Genomic DNA, 16,030 nt, shown 5'->3' on the forward strand with positions numbered 1-16,030 from the left:
GCTACATTATTATTCTCTCTTTCTTAGACATAGAGAAATTATATTGTTAGTCTCTAACTGCTATAAGAAATTTTTAATACTTAATTCAGTGTTCTTGTAAAAAACACAACTTTTATTAAATCTTCTATTCTGCATCAGTGTCTTGTGGTTCCCCTACCAATTTTTCCTTTTTACATATCTCATCTAATATCTTTTAAGGTTTTCTGTCTGTTTTGTTTGAGGATATATGATGCTTTTACTCATGTCTTCTAGCTTAGGCAGAGTTGGCCTTTTTGAAGCTTAGTATTACAGTTTATATTGACTTCACCATTTCATAATGTCAAATTTAATTAATCGAGCAACTACGATCTAGGTGGCATTTTCTAACTGCATTTACTTTTTTGAGTGAAAACAGGCATGAATAAAAGCTTCTCAGTGGTGTCTATTTTTCTTTAGGTGACAGAAATCTCTTCCTCTATTTCTTTCTTTTTTTTTTTTTTTTTTTTTCTGAAAAGTGGGCATAAATAGCTTTGGTTTCACTAAAACTCTCCCTACAGGACTATTTCAAGGCTTCCCAGCAGCACACACAGAATTAGATTTTCATGTCCAAAGGATGTCTAAGGAGACAAAATTAAATTATACAACAAGATAGAAAAATGAGGGAGTGCTGGGAAAGGAATGAAGGCTGGAAGAGAATAGCAGGAAACTGGATGGTCTGGGTTGGGAGTTTTATGGGCTTGGGTAACAGTCTGAGGTCTGTGGATTGATCATTCTGTATCTCACCTGTCTACTCCAGGTGCTTCCCTCTCCTCAGGGCATGCAAACCCAGTGTACTCCATTTGGGGGACTTCTGAGTCCCCTTTCTCTCATGCATCTATTAACACCTTCCCTCCTTTTTGCAAATGCAGCTCTCTTTCCGTGCAGCAACTCCCACTTACCCCTTGGAAGCTGTTGTCTGGGAAGAACTGGACTTCTGGCAGTGGGGGTGGATAAGAAAGGTGATAGCAATAACTGTTTCTTAACCTTCACATACATTTCTCCTAATGCTTCCTCTCTAGTGCTTTATTGGTAGCAGAAATCTGGGCAAGAAGACAGAAATCCGTTGTTCAGCATAAAAAGAGCCAACCCTACTCTGTATTAGTTTGTAAATTAGCTTGTATCATGTTATTCATACCTGGATTGCCTAGTTGTATAAGTGTACTAGTCAATTTATTCCAATAGTGTGTCTAATGAACTCTGACATTGGTCCTTTTTTGAACGATCAGGAGATCTGACTGTATGATATTTCCCATTTCTTCTCATTCATATTGACATTAATTTAAATTCCTGTGATCCCCACTCTATCTTAGGCTATTTATATAAAATACATCTAATGGAAATAATGCAACTCTCATTCTGCTTGTGTATTTTTTCTATTGTTCAATAATATTTTGGTATGATTTTTTTCTGTTCTGTTCCTGTAATGGCTAAATACTCGTAAGTTCTCCCTTGAATGATTCAAATGTATTGAACTTCATTGTTCATCTTCCTTTAGTTGTGTTGAAAAGTTCTGTTTGCTATTATGTGTGTGTGGTTTTTATCTTTAGAAGGTGCATTGTGATTTTTCTGTGACTTTTGTCTTCAGTCACTTACATGGACTTGTAAGGTCACAGCTAATATGTGTTACCTGCTTTCCTGTACCTGGCACTGCTGCAGTTCTTTGCTTTTTGCTCCAGGGGGCAAGAAGCACTTTATTCTTTGGTACAACAGTTCTGAGGTTTGAAGTATAAAGGTAGGGCAACCACCATGGAAGATGGCATCATAAATAGAAGGGAAAGACCTGTAGTCTGCTTCCTTTGTCTATGTAAATGCATAGTAATAATAGACTTTCAGACCCACACTCTGCAGAGTTAACCCAATCCTTTTAATAATCTGTGTAAGAACATTGGTTGCTATGGCAACACATTCTGTGGTACCACTTGACTGTCAAAATAACCTCATGAAATATCATGCTAAGAATGTTTTAGAAATTGACTTTTAAATTAAAAAGTAAATAAATCCACCGAACTTTAGAAGATATGGCTAGATTCATGAAGTCTGCAAGGGAGCAACCATTTTCTACCAAGGGGAATCAGACTAGTGGAGATGCGTATATTGTGTTTCTCATCTTTGGTGAGTGAGCTGAAATAGAATTTAGAAATATTTTTTCTGCTTAAATTAATGATATACCAACCACATCTGTGTATAAGAAGTTAGCACAAGAGTCAAAGGTTAAATGATCCTCAGATGTTACACAATTTGAGTTAGTGCCTGTTTTTGCGGTGCCTTTGCTTCTCTTACAGTTTCCATTGGCTTGTGTTCATCTTTAGAACTGCTGCTGTCTCTCTGCTCCTTTTCCCCCCTACTTTTCCTTCACCTCTGCATTCCCTTTCTTGCAGCAGACTCAACACATTTCTTTATTCTATTGGCTAAAATAATCTGCAGTTAAGTGGGTTTGTTTTATTTTTATATGGGTGTCATAGCAGTGCTTTAGAGGTAATGTTACTGCCAGATTAATAGATGTGGTCAGTTATTGTCTCAAACAGCTTTATGTTGGTCAAGCAAAAATCCGGCCACTTCTGAAAGATTGTTTAAGACAAACAAACATTCCTAAAGACAGCATTTAGTATCTGAATATCAGGTAGGCTTTACAAACAAATGTCAAGCAGGCTAGAACAGCTATTATATATTCCAATTTAAACATGGACAAAGAATTAAGATGTAAGTAAAGTTTACATTTTTTGTTGTAATTTTTTTTTAACATGAGATTTTAGAAATCATTCATTACTAGCTTAACTTTTCTCCTTCTTCTCCTGAAATCAGTTGCCACTGTAATGAATTCACTTGAGGTGGACTATCCTGTATAGTAAAATAACATAAAGAAATGGGAACTGTCTACTTTTCCTGTTTCTGGCTGTCATAGAAAATTAGGATACTGGTTTAAGCAATAGTCAGCATTATTCCCTTATCACTGAGACCGATATAGAAGCCTTAATGTTCACAACTGAATGACTTTTTCTGGTACTTTTCATCCCTTATAGCCGATGAAACAAAATAAGACAGGTAATTTTAAAATAAAATTTTTGCCTAAGAATAAGCTCATGTTTGTTACTGGTAAATATAAAAGAAAAATTGAAACCTCATATTTTGATTGAATTCATCTTTTTTTCTGCAAAAAAACTTGGACTGATCTAGGCAAACGTAATACAGCTGTGCTTTGATTTTCTGAACACAACAGATGACTATTGAAGCAAAATCCCCTTATCTTACATTATTTCCTACTTGGAGATAGTATTTCTTTTTTAAATGTTAGTTTTTATTGTCTGTGATATCCTATACTTAATGATGTTAAAGCAAATTTTAAAGTAAAATGAAGTAGAAATTGCCAATTATTTGACAATAAAATGAATACATTTTAATGTATATTATTATGTTCACTCGCATTTAAAGTATAATTGCAAATAGATCAATATGTACCTTCCTTAGAAAGTGTGATTTTCATGTAGGAGATTAACAGTTGAGTAGATACTTTGTCTTAAAATAGCACTTTATCTTTTGAAATTTATAATTGGGAATCTTTTAAGTTTTCATTAAGTAAAATATTTCTTTACAATATATCACTGTTTAATTTGAGAGTACTCTTTCTTTATGCACAGAGGCCACCTTCAATATGTTTATCAGCAAGAGAGGAAGAAGAAGATGATGCAGGTGAAAATACTTGTGGTCCCTCAGGTTTATGGGAGGCATTGACACCTTGTAATGGATGCAGGAACCTCGGATTTCCCATGCTTGCACAGGTATATGTTTACCTTTTCATCATAAACCTTATTAACTATAGAAGAGCTGCTTAACCTTTTCTCTGCCTTATCTCTTACAGTCATTTCTAGTCTTGCCTTACTCCCTTGAAAATTGTTACCTTCGGTCTTCATTTTAACATCAAAATCTGGTTTTAAAATAAAATGTTGAGGTTCGGTCATCCTGCTGTAATACTCATTGAGATGAGTTTAATATTGAGACTGTTTTGATGTTCATTACCCCCATTTTATACAGATAGTTTTCGTGTTGCATATCTTTCTCTTCTGATTCCATCTGGAAAAAAAAATTTGAAGTCACATAGTTTCCTTTGGGATAAGTACTCTATTTTTGACCAGCTTCTAATTAACATAATGACATCTCAGCTACTTTATAGAATTAATTGAGGACTTCATGCATAAGTCAGCTGATGTAAGAATATAGCCTAAGACTTCTCTTTGAAGGTTATGTAAGTCAAAAAAAAAGTCCCCAAACATTTTCAAATCTTCATGATAATACAGGGGAGAATAAATAAAAATGAGTTATATACTTGTGTCTGAGTCCCAACAATTCTCAGAGCAGACCAGTCTGCAGTATCCACCAAGGCATGCCAACAGCTGTGTCCTGAACAAGTGATATTGTATTGCTACAGAACAGGATGATGCTTATTGCTGCTTCTGGGTCTCCCTTGTTTTCTCCCCCCACTATAGTTTAGCAGTCTCATTTCTGTAACATTTTTCCTGCTCTTTTCTTGTAGCGTTGGATGGAGGCCTGCCAAATTTCTGTTTAGAAATGCCTGTTTCTTTCAGTTGCATCCTTACTTGGCACTGCATTTAAATAGCTTTGTCAGATTCTTGTGTACCAGATTGGAATTACATATCCTGTCTCACCACACTTTATACACTGTTGCTTTCATACCGTGACTGTACGTTTTATTCCCTTTAGTCTCATGGGACTTGCACCTGTTTGAAGTCAATGCTAAAGCTTCTACTGCAGTCCATGGAAACAGGATATGGCAACTAATGTGCTTGAGTAACAAAGAGCACTGCCCTATCTTTTTATAAGGAGCTTTTATATTCCTTTCCCCTTTCAGTAGCTGTTTTCTACTTCATACTATCTATCATTTTAGACATTTGGCAAGGTGCAGAGCTGTCGGAATTATCCTGATTTATAATAGGAGCACCATAGTTACTAATTCCTCATTTTTAAGAATTTGTTTCATAAATATTTCTTAAATGGAACTTCTCTTATTTAAATACATATCACCTATGGTTTAATTATTGTCAAAATTTCATATGATGTTTTGGAGTGATTTCCTAATTTAAAAAACCATTTTTGTTTTCCTTGTTTCTTTTTAATGTAAGGTATATACCTTACATTAAAGCGTGTTATAAAATTGAGGAATGCATTTAAAATATAGAATAAAGTTGGCTTTGTTGGTTGGTACCTCTTTCCTTTTTATAAAGCTTCATTTTAAGAACAATGCAGGTTTTAAGATAGTGACTCGTGAATTAGTTTTATTCATTGTACTTTAAAATTTAAACTCAACCTTACAATATCTCATCTTTCTTGCTCTGACACCTGGTAAGATTTTAAATTATAGGTACAAAAAAGGGTATATTTATTCTATGTTCATTCATGAAATGAGAGCTAGCCTTTCTAGATTGTTTCTCTCCATAAAAATTGAAGACAGAGATAGTTTGGGGGTTTTTAAAAATTTCTTTTTATGAAAGACATGAAAGAAATTAAACAGTGAAAAATCTCCGATTTACGAACAAGTGAATTCACTTTATAGAGTGTTTCCAGCACTGTATGCGATCTTTCAAGCTGTTAGCTAATCTGTTGGATCTTTCACATTTACTTCATAATGCAGCAGAGAACATCTTGTTCTAAGGGATCAAGAACACAAAGTATTTATTTCAATTTTTAGATTAAGACCAGTATCTTGAATTGGTCTAAGAAATTATGATAGATATAATCTGTGACAGCATGTTTTAGGTAAAAGTTCAAAAATGTGTTTGATACTCATGTCAGTCCACTAACGTATCAGAAAATGCAGACTCATCATGAAGAAACAGTGAGATAAGGGTACTTGACATCATGTCCTAAAATCCATGCTCTACCTAAGATCCCAAAATAGGGTCTATGAATTACTCTTGAACACAAACAACAAGTTCATTTTTCAAGTTCTCTTGTAGTTAAAATAGATTTTACAGTTATATAAATATACTGTGTTTACACATCAAAAGAGAACAACCATAAAGATTGATTCTTGGTTTATATACACAGTCAGAGGTACAATGGTAAAATGAAAGTTAATTTTAGGTGAGATTATGACAGCGTCCATCTGTGACCTAATGAGCTAACAGTTTTCATATGCCAAAGAAAAGGGCAATTATCTCTTTGACATACTTGATTTCTTTATTGCAGTTATGGGAAAAGGCTTGGCTGGAAGTACTTTTGGCATGCAGTATGTCATTTCTGTCTGTACTGTGCTGGGAAGTGTCATTTTAGAAAGGGCTGTCACAGAAAGTTCTGTGTAAATTGTTCTGCAGATATCATTTAAAACCTAACATAGCAGTAATACATGTATTCTAAGAATAAACAACTCTCTTTTACAGTCTAACAATTGGTGAAGTCCTGGAATGTCTTGTAAAAATTTCAGGGTTTTAGAAAGTTCCCAATTCTACATCAGAATGGAGTTAACAACCAGCTTCATCCAACCCCAAAATAAAAAAAAAAAAAAAAAGCCAGAGAGCAAGGATACACAGCTGGATTTTGGGAGACTGAAATTTAAATGCCTTTTATTATTTTAGCAGAGTCAATTCCATTTGTAGGTAATGATTTATGGTTAATGTCAGGCTATTGCTTTTTTCTGAAAATAATCTTTCTTTTCGGGCAGATATTCCATCCTTGGTAAAACTGATGCATATTTTTGTGAAAGATGTTGACTTTCACAAATGAGTATTTTATACCTGAAAAAAACCTTTCTTAGGAAATTCCAAATTCTGTGTTTTCTGGGTGTCAGTACAAAACAAAAACTTTATTTCCACCTATATAACTGAATAACTATCTTCTACAGATTTCAGAATTTCTAATAATCTTAAATATCAGCACAATAGAAACAGTTTTGAAAACTTTCAAAGATGTAAAACCCCAAAAGTGTTTCTACAGCACTCTCAAATTCTAGCATTGCAGGCTTCATTGGAAACAGTTTACCCTCCAATGACATGCCTGTTATACTAAGAGAAAGCTTTTACGAATGGTGTGATAGTATTAGACCCTCTTCCATGGATCTCCAGTTCTTGTAAAATCTTCCTACAGTAACTACCAAGATTTTTAATGCTTTAAAGGTTGCATTTCTGGGCATCATAAAAATATGATACCAATGAACATTTTTCCTGTCCAAGAACTGGAATAAAAGAATATGATATTTTATATATAGTTTTCTCTCAGAGTAGCCACAAAAATAGGAGTTATGTGGCAAAATATCTCACTATGCTGTAGGTAAATACTGGAAATAAAACTGAGATAGGATCCTTAAAAAATAGGCAATGCTTAAAAAATTAGCGATGCCTGCTAATGATAAAAAAAAAGCTGAAAGTATTGTAGTGTCATTATTATTGACCATCTTAAATGAGGAAGCTTTAGTCAAGAAACTGATGGTCAGTCAAAAGACTGATAATTCATCTAGCTACAGAACTGGAAAGTTTAAGGGTAGAGATAGCATTATCAACTTAATGTGTATATAGGTAGTTATAGTTATTAGGATGTCCAGAGAAACACAGGATGCCAGGACAGAGTTCTGCAGATAATTGAATTGCTACTACAGCTTTGTTTATGCTCTTCTTGAGGAATGATCACAGTACAGGTAATGATAGCAGTGAGTATACAGGAACAGGGGCTCAGCACAGTGACTGACCTTGATGACAAACCTGCTGAGACTCCTAACTGTAGAGTCAGACTGTAAGGCTGTACCACCACATTGTCTGCAGCTTGTAAACTGTAGTGATAGCTACAATATAACTGTAGATACACAGCTACAGCCCTGCTAGCAGTCAGACCTTCAGTTCTTGAGCACATGTGCTACAGGTCCTATTTTTCAACCTGTATTGCTCCCGTGGTTGTACTGGGAGGCTGACTCCTCTGAAATCCAGCCTTCAACTGATTTTTCTTCCCAGTCTGAGTTTCAACAAGCTTCTAATTCAAATATGCTCCTTTCCAATGCATATCATCTCCATGCCAGTCCATCTGTCATTGTTCTCTTGTTTTGTTTCAGGCACTTTGCTATGCACATTGCCTTTGGTTAGTCAGTGAATGGACTTAAGTTTCTGTCCTCACAAAGGCAAGAACAGCAAATTTAGGTTGGGTAAGGATTCACCCCTTTATATTTTTGTTAAAAGGAGTTTGAATTCTGGTCCCTGCTCTATGTTTGCAAATGTTTATGACAGTTTATATGGAGTGCCATAAGCATAAGACTAGAGAGTTATAGTCATCTTTGGGTGCTGCTTTTTCATCTGGTCAAATTTCAACTAATATCGAACTTTTCAGCATAGTAAAAGGTTTGAAAATAACCCCCTATTCAGAAAAGCCTATAGTCTAATAATAAATAGGATCTGTGGATGTGATCTCTAAAACAGAAAGAAATTGAAACTTGATCATATTTCCTGAGTACTCTAATTGCTGTATTATTTTGTGCAAGACAGGCACTTCTACCTGCCTAGATTAAAAATAAAACTGAAACAAACCACAAAAACATAGCTAACTGTTTCCACTGTATTCTAGAAAAAGCCTCATCCAGTAGGGGCGTGATGCATTTTCTCAGGACAAGAAGATCACAAATTCCCAGGGAAGGTGCCATGCTTCTATCTAGAGAGCGTGCTTCTATCTAGATAGCTTATTTCTATCTAGATAGTTCAGAAAGGTTCAAGGGCATTTTGTTCTACCTTGTTTTAATGCAAACTAACATTGAGACAAAGTCATTAAGAGAACTTTGAGACGTGTTGAGATAAAAAAGCTGGTCCCAAACTGCCCTAGCACAAGCAAAACCTGTGTTTTCTTGTAAGCGCATAGTCGGGCTACACTAATTCTGCCCCTTAATAGAGGAACATTCAGCACACACTGGGCAAAAGACAAGATGGAGTGAAAAGTACAGATATTGTCAGGGTGGGGGCTGGCAACTACCTGGGAGCGAGGGTGCTAGGAGCCACAAGGGCTACCTGGGATGGAAGGACACATCCTCACTGGGGGCAGTTGGGGGCAGCCCTGAGCACAGTGCATCAGGCAAGTTCATGATGCTGAGGCAGGTCCAATGTCAAGCCAGAAAGTCAGTCCACACATTGGGGTTGGAATCAGGCCTAGTGAAGTTAATCAGGAACCAAGAGCAGACACCAGGATATCCACAGTGATGAGGCAGGTCTGAAGTGAAGCTGGGAAGTCGGTCTGCAAGTCAGGGTCCAGATCATTGGGGTCCTTGACCAGGCATGGGCACCAATGTGACCGAGTTAGAGATGGACACTCCTACAGCTTGTCTCAGGCAGGAACCACATACATACATACTCACATACATACATACTCACATTTTCTTTGGAATAAAGCAGCATACTCCAAATATATGAAACTCTGTAGCTTTTATTCCATTTTCTTTTTATGGATAGTGTGCTTTGAATATTTCTCTGCTAAGGGACAAACAGGGCCTGATGTACAGGGCTGTCTGCAATGTCAGAGAGATGGGTGGTACAGAGTCCTGTGTGATCACAGCAATATTATCAGTTTCAAGCAAGAAGTCTGCACACCTTAATCTTGACAGCCATGCCGGCATATTTTCCTAATTGTGATATAAAGTAATTGTGAGATAAAGTGGGTTTAGCTATGTCCCATTTAGGAAGCTGGTGGGTCAGCTTGACTGCAGTGTCTCTTGAATGAAGTGTTGTATGTATAACTTAAAAATTCTGACAGTTATTCCCTATGTTTGACATGACAGCCAACCAGGAACACCACATTTGCCTATCTATTACAAAATGAAAGTAATATCTGTAAAAAGAACAGTGCAGTTGCTATGGAAAAAACTGAACTTCAATTTAAAAGCCATAAGTATAAATCTTCATGTTGCCAGTTGCCAGGAAGCAAGGCTATTTACTAAGATAGACACAGATGTGGAAAGTTTACTTAAATATTTAAAGAAGCACTGTGTTTTTAGATTAATGACAGATTCTCATCTTTTTAGAAACAATGAACTTCTGGAAGACCTTCACATTTACTTTTAAGACTGATCTATATTCTGTTTATACAACTCCAGGATTCCTAGAGGTAGGAACTCTAGCAATAGGTTCTCCCATGGAAGACAAATTTCCCAAAAAATGTCTTTTATTTAGAGGGAGAGAAGAGAAAGTGGACTCCTGACTACATTTTTAGGAGATAAACTGTGTATAATACTGTTTCTTTATCATTATAGGTTGTGATGTTAGGAATATTTAGAGTCTGTAGTTTGATGCATCAATTAATAGGGCTATTATGTATTTCACGTCCAACTTCCAGAAGATCGTATCTGTCTGTACTTCTTTTTATATAAATTAAAAAAGTAATTTTTAATGGGAATGAATTTTGTATTGTGTTTGTATTGTAGAGGTGGGTTAAGGTTATTCTATAGAAAGCCTGACATAGAAAATTATTATGTTGCAATTATGTTTACAATTGCAAAGACAGTTCTAGTTATATGAGAGACAGATCAAAAAATTAAGTAAAGAGCTAACTCAGTTTTCACATAGACATCACGTCTATTCCTAAAATATCTCTGTAGTGATACTCTGTGGAGAGGCATCATGACTCTATGTTGTCTCTTTCTGGAGAATTTTAATATTGGGAAATTAGTGGGCATTGTTTATTTTCATTTTAACATATTCTTCCGTTCTGAACTCCTATTTTCAGTTGCCTATAAAAATTTTCTTAGATTTTAAGCTCGTGAGTGTTATAGTAATTTTTTGAACTGCTGAGGTGCAGAGGAGGGAGTATTAAAGAGGGAGTATTTCTTCTTTGTCTTTAATAAAACCAGAGAAAAAGAAAGAGCATATTTTTAATTAAACACTGTTGGCTAAAGTATTTTAACAACTTGGATGCAAGAAATGGTGTCATCCTTCACTTCGCTAACAACTTCACCTCTCAGGGCATTCAGTGGAAGTATATTTCAAATTACACTGGTAAAGAAACAGATTTGGCTAATATTAATTGATGTTGAAGTTCACCAAAATTAGAAATTGAAAGCCTCGTGGCATTACCTAATATATGTTTCAGAGGAGAAAACCTATTATCTTGTTTGCTGATATACTAATTTGATAGGTGATGATATAGACATGGTAGAGACAGAATTATTATCCAGGAAGGACCACCATTAGCCAGGAAAACTTTGACATACAGTATACCTGGAACATGATTAGCCAAAATAAGATTGTTATATTACCTATATTATTTTCCTATAGTTTCTAACCTTAATTGGAAAATATGATTTTTTTTCTCTTCTTAATTTAGTGGATTAAATGATGAGTTTACTTAAATGGGATTGACATGGAGACCTATGTTACCCATAAAAAATATTTCTGTTAAATTCTTGACATGTAGTGTTGTCTCTTCTGCAGTAATCTGAGGTTTTATTGGTAATTTCATGCACATGCCACCCACACACTGAAGCAGCTACTGAAAAGTGCAATATGTATTCTGCCTAAAAAGAATCAGCAGGTGATGATTATACCCTGCTGAACAGTGATGGGAAATAAGTATATTGAAAAAAATTGTGGCTTATTTTAGTGCTATGCTACATTTTCTGATTGTGTTTTAAGAAATTAAGCTGATAATTTTGTTCTTGCATATAGTATGTAGCTTCTTAATTTCCAATGTAAATTTCCAGTTGCCTGTGACTTCAGATGGCTTGTGGCAAATGCATTTTTACTGTAGTAATTGTATAATCTGGACACCACTACACAGGTATGTAATGTAACCAGATATGTTGTAATCTGTTTATCCTTGGGTATATTCAGAATTCTCTGGACAAGGCCCAGAGTAACCTAATGGTTAAAATAGCTCTGCTTTGACTGAAAGTTTGGATGAGAGACTTCCAGAGATCTCTTTCATATAATTATAAACATCCACATTCAGTAATTCTCTGTAAAATTCTAGCTGTGTGACCTCAGATGAGCTAATTTATTTAAAAATTTAGGTCTGACTCCATTTTCTTCAGTTTGTAAATTACTGTTTGTGAAAGTATGGCTATCCCTGTCCAGCACTGTGTAAATCTGGGCACCGTTCATCTGTTGTCTCTTGGTGTTTGACCATGAAACAGGGAAATTAAATGAGATGAGATAGAGAAATAAGAGACAAACAATACTGGAATTATTTATATATGTGAGAAATAATCTGAAGTATTGATGGCCATACTGGTTTTCAAGATGGACTTTAATTACTATTAAAGATATTCAGATTCATATAGAAATGGATTGAACACTGTCACATTCCTAACTGAAATATGGCACAGTGATCAACTAGGAAGATCTTGAATAGTGTAAGTATCATAGAATCATAGAATGGTTTGGGTTAGAAGGGACCTTAAAGATCATCTAGTTCCAATCCTCCTGCCATGGGCAAGGACACCTTCCACTGGATCAGGTTGCTTGAAGCCCCTGGCCTTTAACACTTTCAGGGAGGGGGCATCCACAACTTCTGTGGGTAACCTGTTCCAGTGTCTCACCACCCTCACAGTAGAGAATTTCTTCCTTACATCTAATGTAAATCTACCCTCTTTCAGTTTAAAACCCCTAGCCCTCACCCTATCACTATACTCCCTGGATAAAGAGTCCCGCCCCATCTTTCTAGGTACTGGAAGGCTGCTATAAGGTCTCCCTAGAGGCTTCTCTTCTCTAGGCTGAATAACCACAATTCTCTCAGCTTGTCCTCATGAGGGAGGTGCTCCAGCCTCCTGATCATCTTTGTGACTCTCCTCTGGACCTGCTTGAGCAGGTCCATGTCCTTCTTATGTTGGGGGCCCCAGAGCTGAACACAGTACTCCAGGTGGGGTCTCATGAGAGTGGAGCAGAGGGGGAGAATAACCTCCCTCAACCTGCTGGTCACGCTTCTCTTGATGCAGCCCAGGATACAGTTGGCTTTCTGGCCACATTGCTGGCTCATACTCAGTTTTCCATCCACTAATACACCCAGGTCCTTCTCTGCAGGGCTGCTCTCAATCCACTCATTGCCCAGACTGTATTTGTGCTTGGGATTGCCTCAAACCACATGCAGGACCTTGCACTTGGCCTTGTTGAACATCATGAGGTTTGCATGGGCCCACCTCTCAAGCCTGTCAAGTTCTCTCTGGATGGCATCCCTTCCCTCCAGCGTGTTGACTCCACCACACAGTTTGGTGTTGTTGACAGACTTGCTGAGGGTGCACTCAATCCCACTGTCCGTGTCACCAACAAAGATGTTAAATAGCGCCGGTTCCAACACCAACCCCTGAGGCAGGCCACTCATCCCTGCTCTCCACTTGGACATTGAACCACTGACTGCAATTCTTTGAGTGTGACCGTACAGCCAATTCCTTATCCTGTGAGTGGTCCATCTGTCAAATCCACGTCTCTCCAATTTAGAGACAAGGATGCCATGCGGAACAGTGTAAAATGCTTTGCAAAAGTCTGGGTGGATGACATCAGTTGCTCTTCCCTTATCCACCAACAATGTAACTCCATTGTAGAAGGCCACGAAATTTGTCAGGCATGATTTGCCTTTAGTGAAGCCATGTTGGCTGTCACCAATCACCTCCTTATCTTCCATGTGCCCTAGCAAAGTTTCCAGGAGGGTTCAGTCCATGATGTTCTGGGCACAGAGGTGAGACTGACTGGCCTGTAGTTCCCTGGGTCTTCTTTTTTCCCCCTTTTTTAAAATGGGGGTTATGTTTCCCCTTTTCTAGTCAGAGGGAACTTCACTGGGCTGCCATGACTTCTCAAATATGATGGATAGTGTCTTAGCCTTACTTTCCTCAGGACTTGTGGATGCATCTCATCAGGTCCAATGGACTTGTGCACCCTCCGGTTCCTTAGATGGTCTTGAACCTGATCTTCTTCTACACTAGGTGGTTCTTCATTCTCCCAGTCCCTGCCTTTGCTTTCTGTGTGTTGGATGGTGTGGCTGGAGCCCTTGCTGATGAAGACCAAAGGAAAAAAGTCATTGAGTACCTTAACCTTCTCCATATCCCAGGTAACCAGGTGTCCTATTTCCTCTGGAGAGGGCCCACATTTTCCCTAGTCTTCATTTTATCACTGATATATCTACGGAAGCTTTTCTTGCCCTTGACGTCCCTGGCCAGATTTCATTCTCCCAGAGAAACCTAATCCCTGGCTGCTCGGATAGTTTCTCTGTATCCCTCTCAGGCTATCTGTCCTTGCTTGCACCCTCTGTAGGCTTCCTTCCTGTGTTTGAGTTTGTCCAGGAGCTCCTTGTTCATCCACGCAGGCCTCCTGGCACCTGACTTCCTCTTTGTTGGAATGCATTGGAGGAGGTGATCCTTGAATATTAACCAGCTTTCTTGGACCCATCTTCCTTCCAGGACTTTATTCCGTGCTACTCTCTGAAGCAGATCCCTGAAGAAGCCAAAGTGTGCTCTCCTGAATTCCAAGATAGCTTGCTGTGCACCCTCCTCACTGCCCTAAGGATCTTGAACTCCACCATTTCATGATCACTGCAGCCAAGGCTGCCCTTGAGGCTCATGCTCCCCACCAGCCTCTCCTTGTTGGTGAGAACAAGGTCCAGCATAACACCTCTCCTCACTGGCTCCTCTATCACTTGGAGAAGGAAGTTACCATCAACACATTCCAGGAACCTCCTGGATTGCTTACACCCTGCTGTGTTGTCCCTCCAACCCCCATGAAGACCAGGGCTTGTGAACGTGAGGCTGCTCCTATCTGTCAATAGAGGGCCTTAACCTGTCAGTCATCCTGGTCAGGTGGCCTATAGCAGACCCCCACTATACCATCTCCTGTCCCTGCCTTCCCTTTAATCCTGACCCATAAATTCTCGGTCGACTCCACATCCATCCCCAGGCAGAGCTTCATGCACTCCAGCTGGTCAATGACATGGAGGGTGACCCCTGCCTCCTTGTCTCCCCTGTCTGACCTTCCTAAAGAGCCTGTATCCTTCCATTCCAACACTCCAGTCATAGGAGTCTGTTGCATTTAGGGTGAGAATAAATTTGGTAAGAGATAAATCCCCTTGCATTCTAGCCGGTCCTCAGAGAATAGAGGGGCTAGGGGCGACTGAACTTATCCCTTAATAGGTATGCCAATTGGGGCTGTAACTATAGGTCTGACCCGGATGCCCGAACAGCCCATATGCTGAAGGTCAGGTTGCATTCAAAAGAAGCCGCCAGATTCACGAATAGTGCGGATTAGTGGCCATCACTATAGGTCTGACCCAGCCCAAACAGCCCATATGCTGTAAGTCTGGTTGCGTTCAAGAGAAGCAGTCAGATTCACGAATAGTATGGTTTATTGTTATGCAACATCTACAGATTCTTTAAGATTGCCTACAAGAAATGCACAAACTGCAGGTTGGCTATATAGCACTACACAAAAGAAAAACAACTGCAATCACACACAACAAGTTCCCGGGTATACACACAGCATAGCTGAGGAAATTTTACCAAAAGGCGTCTCTTGAGGGCGGGGGGCGGCGAGAGCACAAACCTGTCGATCTGACCCTCCAATTTGGTGTCGGATTATCGTCCCTCCAAGTTAGGTAAAAAATTGGGGTAGTAGTTATCTTAGTTTGTATGTGTGGGTGGGTGGGACTGTAGTCAAGCCATTATCTTTTGAGTAACGACACAGTACATTCTTTGGTGCCAGGGGTACAGATGTTTTTTTGGGGAAAAAAGGGAGGATGAGAAACAAGGTCAGCTCAAAGTGAGTGGTGCAGCTGGGTTTTGTGAGAATAAAAGGAGGATGAGGAACAAGGCCAACAGGCTACTGCAGAAATCATCCCTTGAGAGAAAAGAGTAGATCAGGAGATAAATCTGTCCTTGGCTTTACAGATTTCTCACTGTTTTGCTTTTCTCATGCTTCCAACACCTAACAGAGTCATCCCACCATGTCTCTGTGATGTCAATAAGATCATAGACCTGCAGGCGTGTGCATGTCTTTAACTCCTCTTGTTTATTCCCCATGCTATGCGCATTTTGCATAGAGGCATTTAAGTTGGGCTCCCA

The 16,030-nt window shown here is 38.4% G+C and overlaps 1 protein-coding gene across 3 annotated transcripts in view; it reads left to right on the forward strand.

Moving 5' to 3' along the window:
* ANKS1B (ankyrin repeat and sterile alpha motif domain containing 1B) overlaps nt 1-16,030 on the forward strand; it is a 447,745-nt gene that overhangs the window by 107,200 nt on the left and 324,515 nt on the right. For all 3 annotated transcript variants that reach the window (XM_074826981.1, XM_074826982.1, XM_074826977.1), the window contains exon 9: nt 3,654-3,794. In XM_074826981.1, coding sequence (XP_074683082.1) covers nt 3,654-3,794 — 141 coding nt within the window. The remainder of the gene's footprint in view (nt 1-3,653; nt 3,795-16,030) is intronic.

This window comes from Strix aluco, chromosome 5 (assembly GCF_031877795.1).
Source record: "Strix aluco isolate bStrAlu1 chromosome 5, bStrAlu1.hap1, whole genome shotgun sequence".
NCBI classification, from domain to species: domain Eukaryota; kingdom Metazoa; phylum Chordata; class Aves; order Strigiformes; family Strigidae; genus Strix; species Strix aluco.